Here is a 19451-nt window from a genome sequence, read left to right on the forward strand (position 1 = left end):
TCCACATTCAAGCCTTTCAGCCGCTGATCCATGAGATCATTCGGCGACGTTCTGCAATCACGGGCTAGGGCCTTAGGATGCAAAACAGCAACGGTCTTATCCTTGTGCAGCCCCATTCTCTTAAGAATATCCTCAGATAGGTCCGAGCCAAAATGATCTGCAAAAGAAACAAAGCAAGAGTTAAGCAAGGAACCAAAGTTCAAAATGAAAAAAACATTGAGAGCAGAGATGGGCCTCACACCGACCCCACTCACCCTGTGCTAGGGCTGGTATGAGGCCGACATGCTGACGACTCATCACGAAGAATGATCTGCGTTGGGGAATCCATCTTTTTCGGCACCCCACTCTTGTCCGCCTCAAAAAGCCTCATCGCTGACTTCTCATCCTCGTAAGAGGGACCTTCTTTGGCGTCCATCTTAAGCTTTTTCCGGGTGACCCATCTGTCATGCTCCGCCTTAGTCTCGCACCGCAAATTAACTTGGTGCTTGAAGGACCGGGGCAGCGGATAGTCATCCGGCACCTCAACGTACACCCACCGATCTTTCCAGTCTTTGCAAGAAGATGACTTGTCAACGGAGACGTAACCGGCTCCATTTGCACGTTGTACCATCCGACGCGACCAGAAAATGACGGTAGAATGTGGTGAAGCCGACGGAATAAATTAACCGTTGGGACCTCCCCCTTAAAGAGACAGAGCCAGACAAAGCCGACTATGGTCCTAATAGCCAACGGGTGCAGCTGGGCCACATCGACGTTCATGGCTCTAATGATGGCCATAACGTAATCATTCAGCGGAAACCGGAGCCCGTACTCCAGTCTGGGATGTATACGCCGGTGCAACCCGGTGGAGGGCAAAGATGTCCCGACCCTCCTCGGGGATAACAATTTTGTATCCCCCGCCAAAGTAGAAATGGCCCTCGAAAAATGTCTCGCCGGAACAACTGGCGAACTTATGGGTCCAAGTACGGTCAGGGCCGACCTTACAGGGGTCGCCGTGATCCATGACATACTGCCTCCCCTCATTAGGGCGAGCCCTTTCAGCATCATCGTCATCATCATCAACATCGTCATCGTCCTCCCAATCCTCCAAAGCCTTTGGGTCAACTTCGGGAGAAGGAGACCTAGGGCCCCCGGACCTTATCGGGACGGCGTCTAGCATCTCCTCCTCATCAAGACGCGACGGGGAACCCCCCGGCGCAGGTTTGCTAGGTCCGGCATCGGCAGAAGACATGTTTACAACAAAACTTACAAGTTAAAAAGAGAAAATTTGTTTGTTTACCTTGAAGAAAAATGCTACGCCGGAGTAATGATTCTGAAACCTAGAGAGAAGTTTCGTCAAAGAGGGCTAGAAAGAAGAAATTTTTTGAGAAAATGAAATTGGTGCCCAATTTCAGGGATTAACTGCTCTATTTATAGGAGAAGGCCCATGAAGAAGGACCAATCAGGGCACAGCCCATGAAACGCCTTGACCAATCAAAGAAACAGACACGTGTCGGACATGCAACCACGGAATGTCAATCGTTGCAACAGTTGAACGTCAATCAATGCAACAGTGACCAAGCGTCTTCAACACGCCCCTTCAAATCTCTCTGCCCATTCATCTTCCTCAACAAATTCCTAAGTATCCGTTTCTCTGCCGACCACATGATCAACCAAGCCAAAAAGCACCGGCCAGGGGGCAATCAGAAACAACCGGCACTCTCCACCCTGGTCTCAGCCAGCGTCATTGCCTTTTCCACATCGGATGTCCATTATACATCCATGTGGAGGGGGGATATGGTACGGCCTAAGCAGAGCCATGCCGGGGAAGAAGAAGCCGGGGCAGAAATTTTCACTTGCGCAGAATATACGCTCAACATACATCGGAGCCCATACCACGGCATAGACTACGCTGGGGGCAAATTGATGGGGCATATTCGCACTGACCCGACTGACGATCAACATATTGAGCAAGGTCAAAGATATCCACAGCAAGTCAACGGCTTAGACAGCCTAACCGACGCAGCCTGTCGGCCTGTCTCTTGGGTCCCGGCTGGTGCAACTAGCCAGCCGAGGCACACATCCGCGAACTCATATCCAAGACCCCTCGGCGGTGAGTCAACAGGGCCCGCCGGCCTGCCATGGGTCCTTCGGCCGAAGGGTAGATCAGTCTTTCCACCTGCTAGCCACTTGGCCACTTGGCCACTACGTGACAAAAGGTGAAAGTCTATAAATACTCCTCAACTCTCATTGAGGAGGAGATCCACAATTTAACCTAAGAATCACTATTCATCTGGTAATATCTTCCTTATCTCTCTACAATATATACTTCACCAAGTAACAACAACTTATCTCTCTAAGTTTACTGACTTGAGCGTCGGAGTGAGTTCGCTCGGCCCAAAGCCGAGCCCTCAGTTTGTTCATTGTTTCAGGAGACCGCAAGGAGGATTTAACCAAAGACGTCATTCTACAAGCACGGGTGGTAACAAATAACTGCTCTGGAATTACACCCGGAACATCCTCATCTACCTCGGACGATGATCTTGATGATCATTGCTTTACTTACCCTCTAGACTCGTCTGTCCATGAGGATCAATCACGAGAGGTATTGCTTGAGACCTTTCCTCTTGTCAGAGGTCCGGTTGTTCCTGGACCACCTGGTTTTGATGTTGGTGAACCGTCTCATGCTAGAGAACCTTCCCCAGCTTTCCGTATGACCGTGCCTGATGACAAGGTTGATGCATCTTCAGACCTCGGTCTTGCTGAACCATTAACTCCACCATGGACAGTTGATGTTAGCTGTCTTTTTCGTCCCTCTGATTCTGCCTCTGCTTCTCATCCTCCTGCTATGGACTCCCTTGGCAGGACGGTGAAATTTGTCTTCAAACGCAAGGTAGGAGTTGGGTTTAATTATTACAGCCGCACTCGATTTAAACACACTAATAGATCGGGTTTTATTGACTTGGCTGTGGATTCGGTCTCTGAACCAACTCCGGTTGAGTTGTTGTTTGGGTCGTTCTTTGCTTTGCAGTTTCGGTTTAAACAGCCTGATGGTTGCCATTTTTCCAGTACTTCTGTTTTGGGCAAAAAACGACCTCTGTCTACTTTCGAATTCTCTTTACTGGACTTACCTGTGAAAAAGAAACCATGCTTGGAGCAAGCTGGTCCATTTATTTTTATGAATGGACCTTCACTAATGCTTGTTCCCTTTTCTTTGTTCAGAGATGAAGCAGTTATTCCTGATATAGGTCTGGTGGCGGACCTTAATTCGCCACCCGTTTACCAATGAAGATCTTTTGCTGGAATTGTAGGGGGCTAGGATCGACGGATGATCCTACAATTTCTTTTATACATCGAAGTGTCCAACAACATCATCCGTCCATTTTGTTTTTTCAAGAAATCATGACTACTTCTGACTCGGCATCATATAAGACTTCTCATCTGGGCCTGCCTCACTATTGCGGTGTAGATTCGACGGGTCGTAGTGGAGGCCTTCTTTTGCGATGGGATAACTCTATAGTTTTAACTACCTTAAGTCTAGAATCTCACTTTATCCTTTGTAAATTATCTTCCCCTAGGGCACCTTGTACAAATGATATAAAATATGTTTTATTTATATATGGTGAAGCACAGTTTGAGTATCGACAAGCTTTATGGAATCATATAAGTTCCAAGATTTTGGGGCTTTCTCCTTTGTTGATACTTGGGGACTTTAATCAAGTTGAGTTGTTTGCTGATAAGTTTGGGGGTACAAGCTTTATTCGTGGCCAAAGTGATTTTACCATTTGGAAAATTAGCAATGGCCTTTCGGATGTTCATTTCTTTGGTCCCTGTTTCACTTGGATGAACAATCAGTACAGTGGTAATATCATCATGGAATGTCTAGACCGAGCTTATGCCAATCAGGAATGGTTTACTCTTTTCCCTTCAACTTCTATCTCGCACCTTCCTATTCTTGTTTCTGATCATGCACCTGTCATCCTTTCTCTGAGTCCGGATTCTAAACCACGCAAAAGACCATATCGTCTTGATAATTGGTGCTTATCTTACCCTGAAGTTCAAGATCTTGTTTCACGAGTTTGGAATACTCCTTTCTTCGGATCCTCGATGTTTGTGTTGTCACGTAAATTAGCTACGGTTCGCCGTGCTATCTTGCAATGGGTTATAAGTCATCGTATTTCTAATGGGATTAACTGGTCAGATATAGAAGCTGATTTGGATTTATCTGCTGCAAATATTGTGGATGAACATTCAGCATCAAAATTTCAACAACTACGCTCATCTCGCCTTCAGCTTATGCGAAACCATCGACTTTTTTGGGTTCAATGTTCGAAAATCAAAGCTGAGGTTTTAGATGGTTATCCAACACGCTTCCTATTTAATCGAGTTAAACAAAGAGCTACAAAGCATCGTATAATGGCTCTTCAATCAGCTGATGGCGTATGGTTGCATTCACCAGATTCTGTTACAGATGAAATCGTCAATTATTTCACCAATTTGCTCTGCAATAATTCTACAAATGTTCATGCCGGTCCTAGGGGGTTTATCCATCAATATTTGTCTACACTGAATTTGCCCAAGCTTGGACAAGTTGAATGCTCTTTATTACAAGCCTCTTTGTCGGAACACGATATTCTGATTGCTCTCCGAGGTATGGATGAATCAAAATCACCGGGTCCCGATGGTATTACACCAAAAAATTTCCGGACTTTTTGGCCACAAATAGGTCATTTAGTGACTTCAGCAATTCTTAGATTTCTCAACTCCGGTGTTATGTTGAAAGAATGGAACAATACCATCATTGTTTTGATACCTTGATAACCCTGAGTTGGTCTCGCAGTATCGACCAATCAGCCTATGCAGTGTCGTATACCGTTTAGCTTCCAAGTGTATGGCAAATCGACTCAAATTGGTTATGCCATCTATTATTTCTGAATCCCAACAAGCGTTTGTCCCTGGTCGTCTCATGTCTGATGGATGCCTTATTGCTCATGAAATAATGCATTATATTAACAAGACTAAGAAGGGTACAAACTGCTACTCGGTGATCAAATTGGATATGCATAAGGCTTTCGATAGAGTATCCTGGCATTTCCTCATTTCTGTGTTAGATAAATTTGGTTTCCCGCAGTCTTGGAGTAATCTGATCTGGGAATGCATTTCCACAGTTACTTACAGTATCATGATAAATGGTGAACCTTCGCCCTCCTTTCATCCGTCTTGTGGTTTACGCCAGGGAGATCCTCTCTCTCCTTATTTGTTTATTATGTGTATGGAAGCTCTATCTCGTCACTTTCAGAAGAATGAATCCCAGCAACAACTTGTTGGACTTAAGATTTCTCGGTATGCTCCGCCTCTATCGCACCTTTTTTATGCAGACGACGCTTTCATCTGCTGCAAAGCAACACCTACTTCTTTTGAGACTATCCGAGATATTTTTCAGGACTTTGAGAAAGCCTCTGGCCAAATGATTAACCTCCAGAAATCTTTTATTAAATTCAGTCCCAATTCACCCGAGGACTTCAAATCCCATATGACCTCTATTCTACGTATGCAAGCTTCTGATTTTTTTGGTACATATTTGGGTGTTCCGGTTGATCTATCTAAATGCAAGAAGACAACTTTTCATGATATTCTGGATAAGATCACCACACGTATTTCATCATGGTCTTCTCTGCACTTATCTCAAGCTAGCAAGTTTGTTATTATCAATTCCATCCTTCTTGGTTCATTGGTTCACATTCTAGCTGTTGTTCCTCTTCCACTATCCGTGTCTAGGAAGCTCGACTCTTTAATTGCTGCCTTCTGGTGGAGTAAAAATTCTTCACACCGATCAATTCATTGGCTATCTCAGTCACACTTGCATGTTCCAAGAGACTCAGGAGGTTTGAGAATTAAATCGGTGACAGTTCTCAGTCAAGCTTACCTTATGAAAAATTTTTGGCGATTACATCATAAGCCGACTGGAATTTTGGCCAAATATCTCGCGCCAAAATATCGAAAAAATCTTCCAATTCCCAACCTCAAGTCCAATGTTACGCAGCCTTCCTTTGTGTGGCAAGGTATTTGTCGGGTAGCCGCAACGTGCTCTGAAGATATGGCTTGGAAAGTTGGAAATGGCAAATCCATTAATCTTAGTCTTAGCCATTGGGTACAAGGTCATCCCCCAAGTTTGAAACAACCAGAGGATATCCACATGCCTTCATTCTCTGACTTTGTTAGTTCGTGAAGATGGCTCATGGAATCCGTGTAGTATTTTTCGAGTTTTTAATAACTCCACTGCTAAAGATATCTTGGCCATGGAACCACCTATTCTTCAAAATGATGACTACCTGTACTGGAAGTATACTGAAGATGGTTGCTATAATATTCAGTCGGGATACTCATATCTTTTATCCAAGCATTCGTCAGCAATTCCACAGATTCCCTCTTTTCCTTGGAAATTGGTATGGCTCTTTCCGTTTTCAAGTAAATTTCCTCTTTTTATCTGGAAGCTTGCCCATCATATCATCCCAACGAAGACGGTTCTGGCCCATAGAGGATTTCGTCTTGATACTTTTTGTCCTTTATGTCGAGCGGATATGAAAACTCCTGAGCATTTGTTCCGGTCCTATGATGTAATTCAACATATCTGGCGTTCTTCGTTACTTGGCATACACTCCTTGGCTAATCCAAATGTCTCTTTCGTCCGATGGTTAGCTGATCACATTTCATATCTTCATCGAGCATATTCATCTGGGTTTAATTGTTTACTTCATTTTTATGCAATCTTGAGATCCATCTGGCTCACACGTAACTCCATTGTTTTTGAGAACCGTGAGTTTGTGCCTGTACGCATCCTTCTTTTAGCTGGAGCATTACATCACTCACACTTGCAATTGCCTTCTCTCCGATACGACGGAATTCTGAACCGAGTACTTCAGATTACCGCAGGTAATCATCTTTCAACTTTGCAGTCTTCACTCTCTTATCGGCTCTACATCTGCAGGAATTCTCTACAGAATGGTTATACAACTATGGTTGAGTCAGACTCTGGCGTGGCTGAATTTTCCTACATGCGTGCCTCATCCCTTTTTGCTGCTTATTCTCAAGCCTTACTTCAAGTTATGCTGCGCCAAGAGACAGCTACATACCCCGTAATTACCTTTGTGGTATCATCAAAAAAATTATGTTCAGTTCTGGCTTCTCAAAAGCCAGTACCAATAGCTGTGCGAAATTCTCTACATGCAATTCGCACACTTCTTCGTTTACATCGTAGTTGGTCGGTTAGTCTAGCTACTGGTTAACTTACTGAAATTTGGTTGTATCTGTAATAACGTTCTAACTTTGTTTAAATATATCGGTTTACCTTTGTCAAAAAAAAAAAAATAATAATAATAATTTATGAAATTGATGAGCGGAAATCAAATTTAGCTAATTCGATCGTGGAAAAGATCGTGTTGCCAATTTCATCTAATGAATGAAATCTTGGAGAAATGATTTACGAAGTACTAATATTGCAAAGTTTAGGAAAGATTCAGAGACTTTGTTTATCAGCACAATGTAGTTCAATTTTGTATGCAAACATACACCGATTTATGAAAAATTATTCTACTAAACAAAGCCATGAGCAAAAAAGAGCCATCAATTAGCCGACCATGGTTGTACTTCCTGTAGAAGTTGGGGGAGGGTATGTCTAGTGTCGCCATTGTTGCTGAAAAGTAGCCTAACTCCAAGTTTAATTTAAATCTAAAATTCCATTAATATCCTTACTAATCTTGGCGCAATTGTGAAACAAAAAATTCTTTTGGGTGGGAAGATTGAAAAAAAAATTTAATTTTAATTTATACTATTATTTTAATAAGGGTGTTACTCAAACTCGGTAACATCGGGTGTTGCCCTATCACTTTCCATCCCGTAAATACACTTGTGGTCTGTGGATATAATTTGTGTTTATATGAACCCTTCGCCAATAATTGTGGTTGGAGATATGATGAGGATGATGGGTGATGATAGTGAGCTGTTTTTGGGCCTATCAAAACTTTTTATGTATGTATCTATACATAAATTAATGTTTTATTCCAAAAAATTTCGGCCATGCAATAATCCATGCCCCTACAAACATGGAATAAGAAATGTGATACACATCATACATGAATAGTTCATGGCCGGTGCGGCGGTGCCTACACTAGACTAGAAATAACGTTACTAAAGTTTACAAGAATCATTGCTATGCCCAATTATTACATAAATTGTAGGCCATATTCAGCTCAATCGTCTATGAAGAGGAGAAAGAAGCTTGGGTTTTACTGGACTTATTTTAAAACTAAAATCTTAAACCTGATAAATAGGTGAGAGGTCGAATCGTGGTCATGCCTACGTCAACTTTAAAGTGGTAATCACTAAACTTAGCAAAATTGACCTGGTCCCAATGATCCGATCACTTGAAGTCAAAACACGAGTTTGACCCGACCCAGTATAACTCGAACTTGAATGTTTAGTGTTGCAGTTTGTACGTTGATTATAATCTATAAATAATTAAACGTAAACAAATGATTGGGCGGAGTGATATATTACAAACCCGTCTATTTTAATAATTTGTAATAAAATCATGTATTTAATTTAATATTATTAAAGATGAGTATCTCTACTGGCTTTTTAAGCTCATCTTTTTAATTAAGCTAACCTCATATACACATTTTAGAACCCCAAATTTTACAAATTTTATATGTACATGTCGGAAAGTGGTGCCAAAAATTAATATAATCCAAAATGACAAGTCTATGAGTGGGGGCTTAAATGAAAATATTATCTAGATTTAGTAAAAGAGTGCATTGGATGAGTTTATGAGTGGGTTGGGCCAAATAATGATTAATATTATTAGGAAGTAGGGCACTCAGGCCAAAACCGTGAAAGCTCAACAAAGTTGGAGATTAATGCGATCTATGATGCTAAAACGCCCCTTCTTTCTTCCACCATTTTATGTCCTACAAATTATGATTACCGTTTACGTCTAAACAAACCCCGTTGCTTCTTCACAACGGCTACATTACTACAAGGACCGTTTACCACTACATGTCTTTAGCTCTATTATTTCAAAAACTATATGTGTGAAAATTGATTCCCGTGAGATTAAATTGATGATTTTAGGTACAGTTTATCGTTATATTTATTAACAAGGTAGGTACCAATACATTATTTTAAATTCGGATTAGTCATGGAAAAATTGACCTTGCAAACATTGACCTTATAAATTTATATTAAAATGGTAAATTGACTCTTTAACATTACATGCAACATTTATTTTAGTTTTATTTAGTTTATCCTATTTCTTCATTTATTTAGCTCAGTTTCATGCAGTTCAGTTAAGTTCTCAGCTCAGTTCTATTCAATTTAGTTCAGTTTAGTTCAGCTTTATTCAGTTTAGTTTAATTCTTCACAAATTAACTCTTATTTTGACTTCATTTAATTCAGCTCATCTTCATCCAGTTCAATTCATCTCTGCTAAGTTCAGTTTCAGTCATCAGCTCACTTTAGTTCAGCTCATTTAAACAAAAAAAAAGGGCTTAACACCAACTAATTTTAACATCATATGATCTGGTCTAAATGTTTAGTAGTTACAGAGTACTTGATTATAATGTTACCCATCTCAAAGTTAGAGGACTAAAACACCTCAGGTCAGTTATAACCTCTCTTTAATATAATTAGTTTTTCGTATTTAAATATGTCCTTTCCATATTATTTTAAAAATACTCGAAATGTCTTCATAATTGCAATGCCAAAATTATGCAAACGTTTGTTGAATCACTCTCGTTAGTAGGTACGCGAACATGATTCTAAATTCGAATTACTCATGTTATAATGAATAATGGAAGAAGACAAAGAAGAGGAAATGTTGTAATTGAAGTGGGAAGGACGGAAGAGAAACAAGAAAGTGACAAGATAAAGAAGGTAGCCGTTATAAAAGGTGGGTGGCAAAGTTGTGGGCTGTATGACAGGCTGACCATTTTCTAACCCTACCTAACCCAACCCATTTCATTTAACCCAACTCACTCTCACTCACAACTTCACAAGTTTTAATCCTCTTTCATTTTCCCCTCACATGGTCTTGCACTCTTCTTGCTGTCTTTCTTTCTTTTTCTGACCCCACTTCCCCCACTCAAATCTTTTTAGAATTTCTTTTTAAATAATTTAATAACTTAAAAATAAATATATGTTGTTCTTTTGGATTGAAATTATCTTAACTAAATTTAATGGATCTGACTAAACTTAAGAATTTGTTTTTTTTTTTCGGTTGATAGCTGAACTAAATTGAATAAAGCTGAAATAAGAGTTAATCGGTGAACAAATTAGCTGAACTGAGTTGAGTTGAACTAAACTAAACTGAAATAGGCTGAAATTCAGCAAGAAAGAACATGGCCTTAGTGAATCTTAACTAAATTTAACAGAGTTGAATTAAACTTATAAAAATTTAAATAAAAATTTAAATTAAGTCAAAAAAACATCACTTAATTCTACCGGCATTTTCTTTTGGGAAATGAGTGACGTCATCGGGTGGCACCAAATCTCGACGCCACCCTCTCACATGCGATAAGTAGGGACTCCTTCAATAAAGAATGCATGTGAGAGGATGATATCTACTCTCGGCGCCACTTAGTGGCGCACTATCATTATCCTTTTCTTTCTTTAGTATGTCTCATGAGAGACCGTCTCCCACTAATTTAGTGAGAGACATAATAGTGAAAAAATAAATTAAATGGATCCCTCACCCTATCATATAAAAGTCTTCTCAATAACGCTATTGAGAAACCGTCTTTTCAGTGTTTTTTTTATTGAGAAGAATTCTACAAACATTCTTCATTTCTTCTGTTCATTATAAACTAGTGAGACCCACTTGGCCTTTTCAATGAATTTTTTGTTCTTACAACTAATATAAAAATGTCCATTAAATAGTATAAATACATGTAAAATAAAACAAAACTTTTTTTAAACACTCAAAACATAAATAATCTATTAAAATACGATTGAAGAAAACTTAGTTTATAACAATAATATAAATGTTTTTTATACGAAGTATCTAATTTAGAATGTTTCATTATCACACGATGTAAAGAACTCTAATGAAACGGGTGTAACTATTTCATGAAATTAACTCAAACCTAAATATAAATCAAATGTATGTAACTTTATAAGGTAATGTTTTGAAACGCAAAATTAATTTTATTTTCAATACTATTTTTATTATAAAAAATAATATACTCTAATTTAATGTAAAATCTAATTTTATAAACTTAGCTGGAATTATGGTATGTGAAATTCAATTTTGAATTTCAATTTCTCAACAACGTTTGAAAATCTATGAAATTAAAAATGGTCAAGTAGATTCGATCGAAGGCCTGTTATATATGTATCCCAACTTATTCAACTAGTCTAAAATGATATTGAAATTGAAATGACTATTATATGTATAAATTTGAGAACAACAAATTTTAATTAAGTTCAAATTAATCTTACTGTATGTAAAAATTTTAGAACATCAAATTTTAACTAAGTTCAAATTAAAAAATTAAAGTGAGCGAATTTAATTTCAATTCAAATTCTAAGATTTTGAAACACTTATGGAGTTCAATTCTAATACGGAGTATTAAGTTTCCGAACATGTCATAAATGACATTCCATTTTATTTCTTTTTCAATATAGCTTTCAAGCAACCAAATTCATTAAATACTTAATTTTACAACAATTTTTCAAAAATTTATGAAAAAAACAAACTTAAAAACCCACCTCTATTTTGATTTTAATACACCAAAAAAAAGGCCAAACATTGGCATTATTAAAACTTATCCACAATAATCCACCTATATTATTCTAGTAACATCTTTCCATCCTCTTTATAAACCCCTCCAACACAACACACACAACACTTACACAAAAACACCACTAAAACAAAAAAGAATTCATTAATTTCAAAAATGACAAAAGAAGTGCTTAGTGAAGAAACACAAGGGCAACACCATGGGAAAGACTATGTGGACCCACCACCAGCACCATTGTTTGACATGGGTGAGCTCAAGTTATGGTCATTTTACAGAGCTTTAATTGCTGAGTTTATAGCAACATTATTGTTCTTATACATAACTGTTGCTACTGTTATTGGTCACAAGAAACAAACTGCTCCTTGTGGTGGTGTTGGTCTTCTTGGTATTGCTTGGTCTTTTGGTGGCATGATCTTTATTCTTGTTTACTGCACCGCTGGTATCTCTGGTCAGTACTTCTACTTCTTTTATCAACTCTTCTCGTTTTGCTTAAAGCTGTCTTAACTTAGGTCTTTAAGCTTAAAGATTTGTACTTGCTTAGCTAAATTTAAGTATTTTCTGTCATATAACAGAAGAAGTTTCCTGTTTATGTGTTTCTTTGAGAAATTAAGTTTAAAATAATAAGTATCCCAACTTTGAGGATAATGTTGTTTATTAATTATTCTATACTCTCTAAGGTTACAGATCCAAACTTTCTAGGTTAAAAAAATGACTTATTTCTGAACATTTTGGCTTTTGTTGTTAGATACAGATACAGACATACAGTCTGTAAGCTTAAAGATCCAAACTTTCTAAACCAATTTCTGTTTTTTATTTTCCTTTTGCGTAGTTAAAAATTCAAAAGGGTATTATGGGCATGAGTTAATTTTAGAAAATAAGTTCAAAATAACACAAATTATAGAATAATACCGTTGTATCATCTTTTGATTGGTTAAGCACTCATTTTGTACTATCTAACCGGTCGTACACAATAATTACTACGGGTTTTCTAACATGTGTGCTCAGGTCATATATTAAGAAAAAAATATGCAAGATTTTTTCACTAATTACGGTAAAAATGTGTGTACATCAATTAGCTTCTTAATACGTGCCCCTAAGTCACACGTTAGAAAAACCGTATACCTCTTAATTATGACATAATTAACTAACACAAGAATTAATGATTCTACAGGAGGACACATAAACCCAGCAGTAACCTTTGGACTGTTCCTAGCAAGGAAAGTGTCCTTAATAAGGGCAGTGTCGTACATGATATCCCAATGTTTAGGGGCAATATGCGGTGTAGGCCTAGTAAAGGCATTCATGAAACATTCCTACAATACCCTTGGTGGTGGGGCCAACTCAGTTGCACCAGGTTACAACAAGGGTACTGCCCTTGGTGCTGAGATTATTGGTACATTTGTGTTGGTTTACACTGTTTTCTCAGCTACTGACCCTAAGAGAAGTGCACGTGACTCTCACGTTCCGATATTGGCCCCGCTTCCTATCGGGTTTGCGGTGTTTATGGTTCACTTGGCTACTATTCCCATTACTGGTACTGGTATTAACCCTGCTAGGAGTTTTGGTGCTGCTGTTATCTATAACAACAAGAAGATCTGGGATGATCAAGTAAGTTTTCCGACTTCTTGTTGGGATTTTGCAACAAGGGTATTTTGGTCATTTAATTAATGTGTTGTGAGTCTGGCAATTATGGAGTTGATGTTTCAGGGTTATTTTGGTAATTTAAGGATCTGTGTTTGTCTTTAGTTTAAACTTTAAAGTGAGATTCCTATAGGCTCAATTACATGATTACTTGCTTAATGGTTGCACCAATTATTGTTTAATCCCTTGTAAAAACCGTCTTAAGTTAAACAAGATCTACTCAATTGGTTTGATTATTAATCAAAATAATTCTGTTTTGTGATCGAGTTGTGTTTTATTATTATTAGTAACAAATGAATTGAATTATAATTGATATGTGCAGTGGATATTCTGGGTGGGACCATTCATCGGAGCATTGGTAGCAGCAGCATATCATCAATACATATTGAGAGCAGCAGCAATCAAAGCCCTTGGATCATTCCGTAGCAACCCCACCAACTAAGCAACCTTAATTCAACATCAATTATTATTGCATTTTCTCCAGAAAACACAAGTGAAAGACAAGAAAATGAAATGAAGATGAATTTATTGGATTTTTATTGGTTTTCTCTTCTTTTATGTGTGTGCAGTATGTATTTTAGCTATAGTAGCTACCCTAGCCAACTGTTCTGAATTGTCGTCTTTTTGCTTCGTTTTTTTCTCGTCTAAGTCGTTTGGTAATGCGAGTAAATTATTGAGCTTAGCTTCATTATTGTGTTGTATTATTACTCTTCATCAACTACCATTATTGCTTTATTACTGCCAATTGCCAATCATTTTGTCTTTCCATGCTTAAACCCCAAGTTATCTTGCACCTTACTTTAGTTTCGTCATCAACTCTATTAGGCCATCTCCAAGCAAGGTCACCGACTGGATCGTTATCTTGTTGGGTTACCTTAATGACATCTTAAATTAGAATTAAGGGGTTAATTTTGGTGACCTTCAACTACTCAGGTCAATTGGTGACCTTGTTGGTGACCCGCTAGGTGGCACTCTTCCATTGGCTGAAAAGAAAAAAAAAAGGACAACTATCAAAATAAAGGAAAGGTGACCTTTGGTTGAGTGTGGTGACCCGGTAGGTGACACTCTCATTGGTTAAAAAGTGAAAAATAATTGGGTTAGTGACCTAGGTCGTGACCTTCTACTTGGGAGGATGAAAGTGGGTCAAGATAATTAAGATTTGATGATGAAGAAAAATATTGGTGAACCGATTAACTCGACCTTCTGCTTGGAGATGGTCTTATTAGCCTTGAGGTGGAGGAGATGTGCGGAGCCGTGATTTCTTTGTAGGAGACCGAAATTTTCCTTTATGCTTTGAGGGTAGGGTAAACATCTATTAAGCTCTTAGAACATGGTATAACTGTTTTAAGCAAGAGCATATGTTCTTTTCAGCTTAATTTCAACTTTTCATTCAACTCGCTTTAATTCAGTTAGCTCAATTCGGCTCAGCTTATTTCAGCTTTATTCATGGCGCATAACTTCAATTCAGTTCAATTTCATTCAACTTGATTTATTTTAGCTTTATTCATCGCACAAAACAACTTCAATTCAGTTTAGTTTCATTCAGTTCAATTCAATTCAGTTCAGTTTCATTCGGTTCAAAATAACAAAACATAAGCTCTTCGGTACAAATGCTCCAAATTAAATCATATAACCATCTTCATAATCTCTATGAATAACAAACATAACTCAAAACCAAACAATAATCCTATTTAAAGTTTACGTAAACGGCTAGTTTATCAAGTTGAAGGTAAATGTCCTTATAGAGTTGAGTTGTCAAATCACATGGAAGAGTGAGCAGAGTTGATGAAACAACACAGAAAAGGCCACTCACAATACGACACGTGTTGACAATAAGTTAGGGAAATGGGCAATGTGGTTTGGCTACTTTATGACTAAAGGCCAGACAATACCAAAGTGAAGGAAAGAGTGAAGCAAAAAGATAGAAAGAATGTATAAACATACCCTCTAAATTGTGAAGAAATCACATGCACAGTTTTGTTTTGGGGACCAATTTCAATTATTCATGCCAAAGATCCACATATCTATACGGCATCACTGCATGAGTCCCATGCATTCTATTGTTGTCATAAATCATAATGGAGATCCATATGACACCATCACCCTTTGTTTTATTTTATTTTAAGGAAATACTCCCTTCAATTCACAATAAATTTATCATTTTATATTGACATAAAAATTAAGCAAATATAATACCTCATCATACAATTAAATTTAGACCACACACTTACCCAAAAATAAAATAGGGAAGTTATCGTGATTCGTGAATAGACGAAAAAAGAAAATAGGGAAATTTATTGTGAATTGATGGGAGTATTAATTAAGGAAAGTGACGGGCGATAATGTTGCTAAGACTCGTATGTAGATATATAATGACTTTATTAGCTCGTGTCTTTTATTGTTCACGGCTACGTGTGAAGTGTATAGAAAGACTGGTGTTGAATATTATTTTCTCGTTTTGATTTAGATAAATTTATTATCCTAACTTAATCAACTAGTTATTAATTAATTAAAGTTGTTAGCAGTACTTTTAAGAAAATTCTTATATCCTTGATGAATTTTGACAAAGCTAATTTCAAGCTATCAATGTCACTAGTAATTTACTAGGCTCATGAGTCCTGATTAATTCATGAACACTCGATAGACGAGTAAATTACTTTATTAGCCTTCAATAATTATTGCCCATGCTTAATTGGACTTGATTACACGAGCGAGAGTTTTCTTGAAGCATTGGCAGTTACTCCCTCTGTCCCGGTCATTTGTTGTCCTTTTTCATATTGGGATGTCTCACTCATTTGTTGTCCTTTCTATTTTAAGAATGAACTTGATTAGTAATTTGATCATTCACACTCTATTTGTTCCACTTGTCACTTAGTAATTGACCCCTCCCCTTTTCTTGGTCTTTGTGCCAAAACCAAAGGACAACAATTGACTGGAGAACAGAAGGAGTACATTATTATGACAAGAATATGTATTGCAATACGAAGCACATATTTACAAACTCAAAAGGGAAAGTTCCAAATGAATCCGTAACAATCACTTGATTACGTATACAATTGGTCTCCCTTGTGACGGGTTACCATTTGTGGCGGATATTTTGTGAGATAAAATGGTAACAAAATGGGTTAGTGGAGAAAGGGGACCACATGAATAGTGTTGCAGAGAGAGAAAAAGTGGGTACATTGTGAGGTAAAGTGGTATCCGTCACAAGCTTGTGACGGATATGTCATGTCTTCAATGAGAATTTGTGCTACGTATATAAGGTATAAACATACCACTTCAATTCTTTACTATGATTGGTAATGCAATATACAAAAGTTCATGAATTGTGAACAAAATTCATTTTACTTCTTTCCTTTCTCCCATATTGATTACGGAGTATTAGAGAAAGCAATGCTTTAACACAAATTCTCATTTAAGACAGATGTGTAGAAATAAGATAAAAGCAAAATGTATAAGAAATAGCCAAAGATTTATCTTATATACTCATATTGAATAATGCTTGACTCGTTTTATAGTTAAGAGTTAAGACAGATCAATCAATATCAATCTAGGGCTGAGCAAAAAATCCGATTATCCAAACTGATCCGATATCTGATCCGAATCCGATCCGATTTTTTGGATATCCGATCCGAAAGTTAAGTTTGGTTTGGATATCTGATCCGAAATCTTTGGTTTTGGTTTTGATATGGATATTAGAATTAAAACATTTGGATATCCGATCTGATTCGAAACTATAGTTTTCTAGTATAATTTCGAGAAAATAAAATTTTATTTGATACAACAACATAATTAATGTTTAAAATATTAGAGAAATATTTAGGTGTTACTTAACTTTTATAGCGATAACATTGGAATAAGAATACGAAAGAAAATATCATATAAAACTATGAATATAATCGTATTTCAAAGTAAATTCAAAAGTATGGATATCCGCATCCGATCCGATTATTTTGGATACCCGAACATTGGATATCCTAGACATTTGGTTTGGATATTGGATATCTAACTTCAGGTTTTCTAATATGGATATCCGATCCGAACTAGCACTTTGGATCAAATACCCGATCCGTACTCTGCCCTATATCAATCAATACTATATATTAAATCTAGAAACCAAGGGACTTCAATGTAATTAAAGAAAGTTATACAAATTAATTATACTATATAGTTTTAAATCAATAGCACCGTGTGATGGACCCGATTAAGGGATTTCAATGCAAATATTATATAGTTTGGGTTAAAATTAAATTATATAGAAGCTTGGTAATTTTCCCAAACATGGTCAATTTCCTTAAAATAAAATAATTAATTAAAATTGTCAATTTCCTTAAAATAAAATAATTAATTAAGATGGCCAATTTCATGACAACTAAAAGAAAGAAGATGTTTGGTAATTTTCCTAAATATTTATAGAAGATTAGAAGATGGTCAATTTCCTTAAAATAAAATAATTAATTAGTATAAACATACACACTTATGGTATTAATTATTATCATCATAAAATTATATATTAAATTTAAAATCTATGCAATTTTATTAAACTTTATAGTTTATTAGATGTATAGAGATGTTAATTATTTAACATACAAAAATATAATAAGTAGGTTATAAATAATTCAAGTTAGAATCCATAATATATAATACTTCATAATTCTTTCGATTTGATTTAATGCATATATATAATATATTTATATAAATATATAATCTTCTTAAAATTGCATGCCTAAGTAGTAAAAGTAATTTCGTCATCAAAGAAAATAATTGTAGTAACATTGGATATAGTTATATGATAGTAATCACTCATTTGAATAGTAAAAGTAACAATATTATCAATGAGATTAGTGAGAGTGGTAGAAACAACGGGAGTAGTGAAATAATCAATATTAATGCGGCAATAGTGAAAGTAACAATAATTACGGTGGGAGTAGTGAAAGTAACAATGATTAGGGGCAAGTAGTGAAATGTTATTACTATTGTTTCATTAATAAGAGTAAAATATTAATAGCGGGAGTAGTGAATTTGTCTCAAAAGTTATTTCATCGTAATTTTAGGATATGTTATAAAAAAAATATATTAATGATAAATTTATGGGTTATGCAACTTTAAGTAATTTTATTTAATGAAAAAAAAAATTAATGGTAAGTAGAGGTAGCTAGGCGAAGCCGGGCACCAATACTAGTACTATATATTAATTCCAGAAACCTAGAGACTTCTATGTAATTAAATAAATCTATACAAATTAATTATACTATATAGTTTTTATTTGCTAGCGTTGTGTGATGGACCTGAATAAGGGATTTCAATGTAAATATTATATAGTTTTGGTTAAAAGTATAAATTTAGAGAATACTAGAATATAGCGAGTTTCCTTAAAATAAGGAGTCAAACTTATGACATTAATTAGTATAAAGATGTTAATTATTTAACATACATATAAATATAATATAAGTATATGTTATATTTTGGAAACTACTAAAAGGTAAATAAATCAATTCATATTTTCAAAAAATATAGGGTTATTTAATACCAATACTCTATCCTATTAGTCTCCTTCTCAAATTACTCTGTGCTCTAATTTAACTACCAATATTATCAACTAATACCACCCCTCGCTTATAATAGAATAGGCTTATTTTTGACCTGAGGCAGCAGGTAATCTCGCGGGTGGGGCCCAAATTTTTTGTTATTTAAATCTTCATCGTCTTCCCTTTCTTTTTCTCTTCACACTCCAACGACTTCATCTTCATCTTCTTCCCTTTCTTTTTTTTTACCAGTCTTCCTCTTTCTTATTTAGATTTCTTCTTTTCTTCTTTATCTTCTTCAGATTTCTTCCATAAATGAAGATCTCACCTTGTTGTTCATCAAATGCATCCGGCTCACAAATTTCAAAAAGGGTATTTTGCAAACACAATTACGAAGCGGTTTTGAAGACGGCGAATAAAGGACGACATGTTGGGATGAATTTTTATGGATGTCCACTTTGGCCTGTAAGTACCGTAAATTACCCTATTTTAATTGCTTAATTGATCTAAA

The 19451-nt window shown here is 36.4% G+C and overlaps 2 protein-coding genes across 2 annotated transcripts; both read left to right on the forward strand.

Moving 5' to 3' along the window:
- Positions 1–3381: 3381 nt before the first annotated feature.
- On the forward strand, positions 3382–4797 carry LOC141600848 (uncharacterized). Its single transcript, XM_074421105.1, has one exon. It carries the CDS (start codon positions 3382–3384, stop codon positions 4795–4797), a length of 1416 nt encoding a protein of 471 aa, XP_074277206.1.
- Positions 4798–11680: 6883 nt separating this feature from the next.
- LOC141599548 (aquaporin PIP2-7-like) lies at positions 11681–14153 on the forward strand. Its single transcript, XM_074419583.1, has 3 exons — positions 11681–12222; positions 12946–13382; positions 13738–14153. The coding sequence occupies exons 1-3, from the start codon at positions 11931–11933 to the stop codon at positions 13855–13857; spliced, it is 849 nt and encodes a 282-aa protein (XP_074275684.1). The 5' UTR covers positions 11681–11930; the 3' UTR covers positions 13858–14153.
- The last annotated feature ends 5298 nt before the right edge of the window (positions 14154–19451 follow it).

The sequence above is a fragment of the Silene latifolia genome, chromosome 9 (assembly GCF_048544455.1).
Source record: "Silene latifolia isolate original U9 population chromosome 9, ASM4854445v1, whole genome shotgun sequence".
NCBI lineage: Eukaryota > Viridiplantae > Streptophyta > Magnoliopsida > Caryophyllales > Caryophyllaceae > Silene > Silene latifolia.

Coding starts and splice junctions, on each gene's coding strand:
- LOC141600848 (XM_074421105.1), top strand. CDS start 3,382: ATGACTACTTCTGACTCGGCATCATATAAGACTTCTCATCTGGGCCTG.
- LOC141599548 (XM_074419583.1), top strand. CDS start 11,931: ATGACAAAAGAAGTGCTTAGTGAAGAAACACAAGGGCAACACCATGGG. Junction 12,223..12,945: donor CTGCACCGCTGGTATCTCTG/GTCAGTACTTCT, acceptor ATGATTCTACAG/GAGGACACATAAACCCAGCA. Junction 13,383..13,737: donor AGAAGATCTGGGATGATCAA/GTAAGTTTTCCG, acceptor TGATATGTGCAG/TGGATATTCTGGGTGGGACC.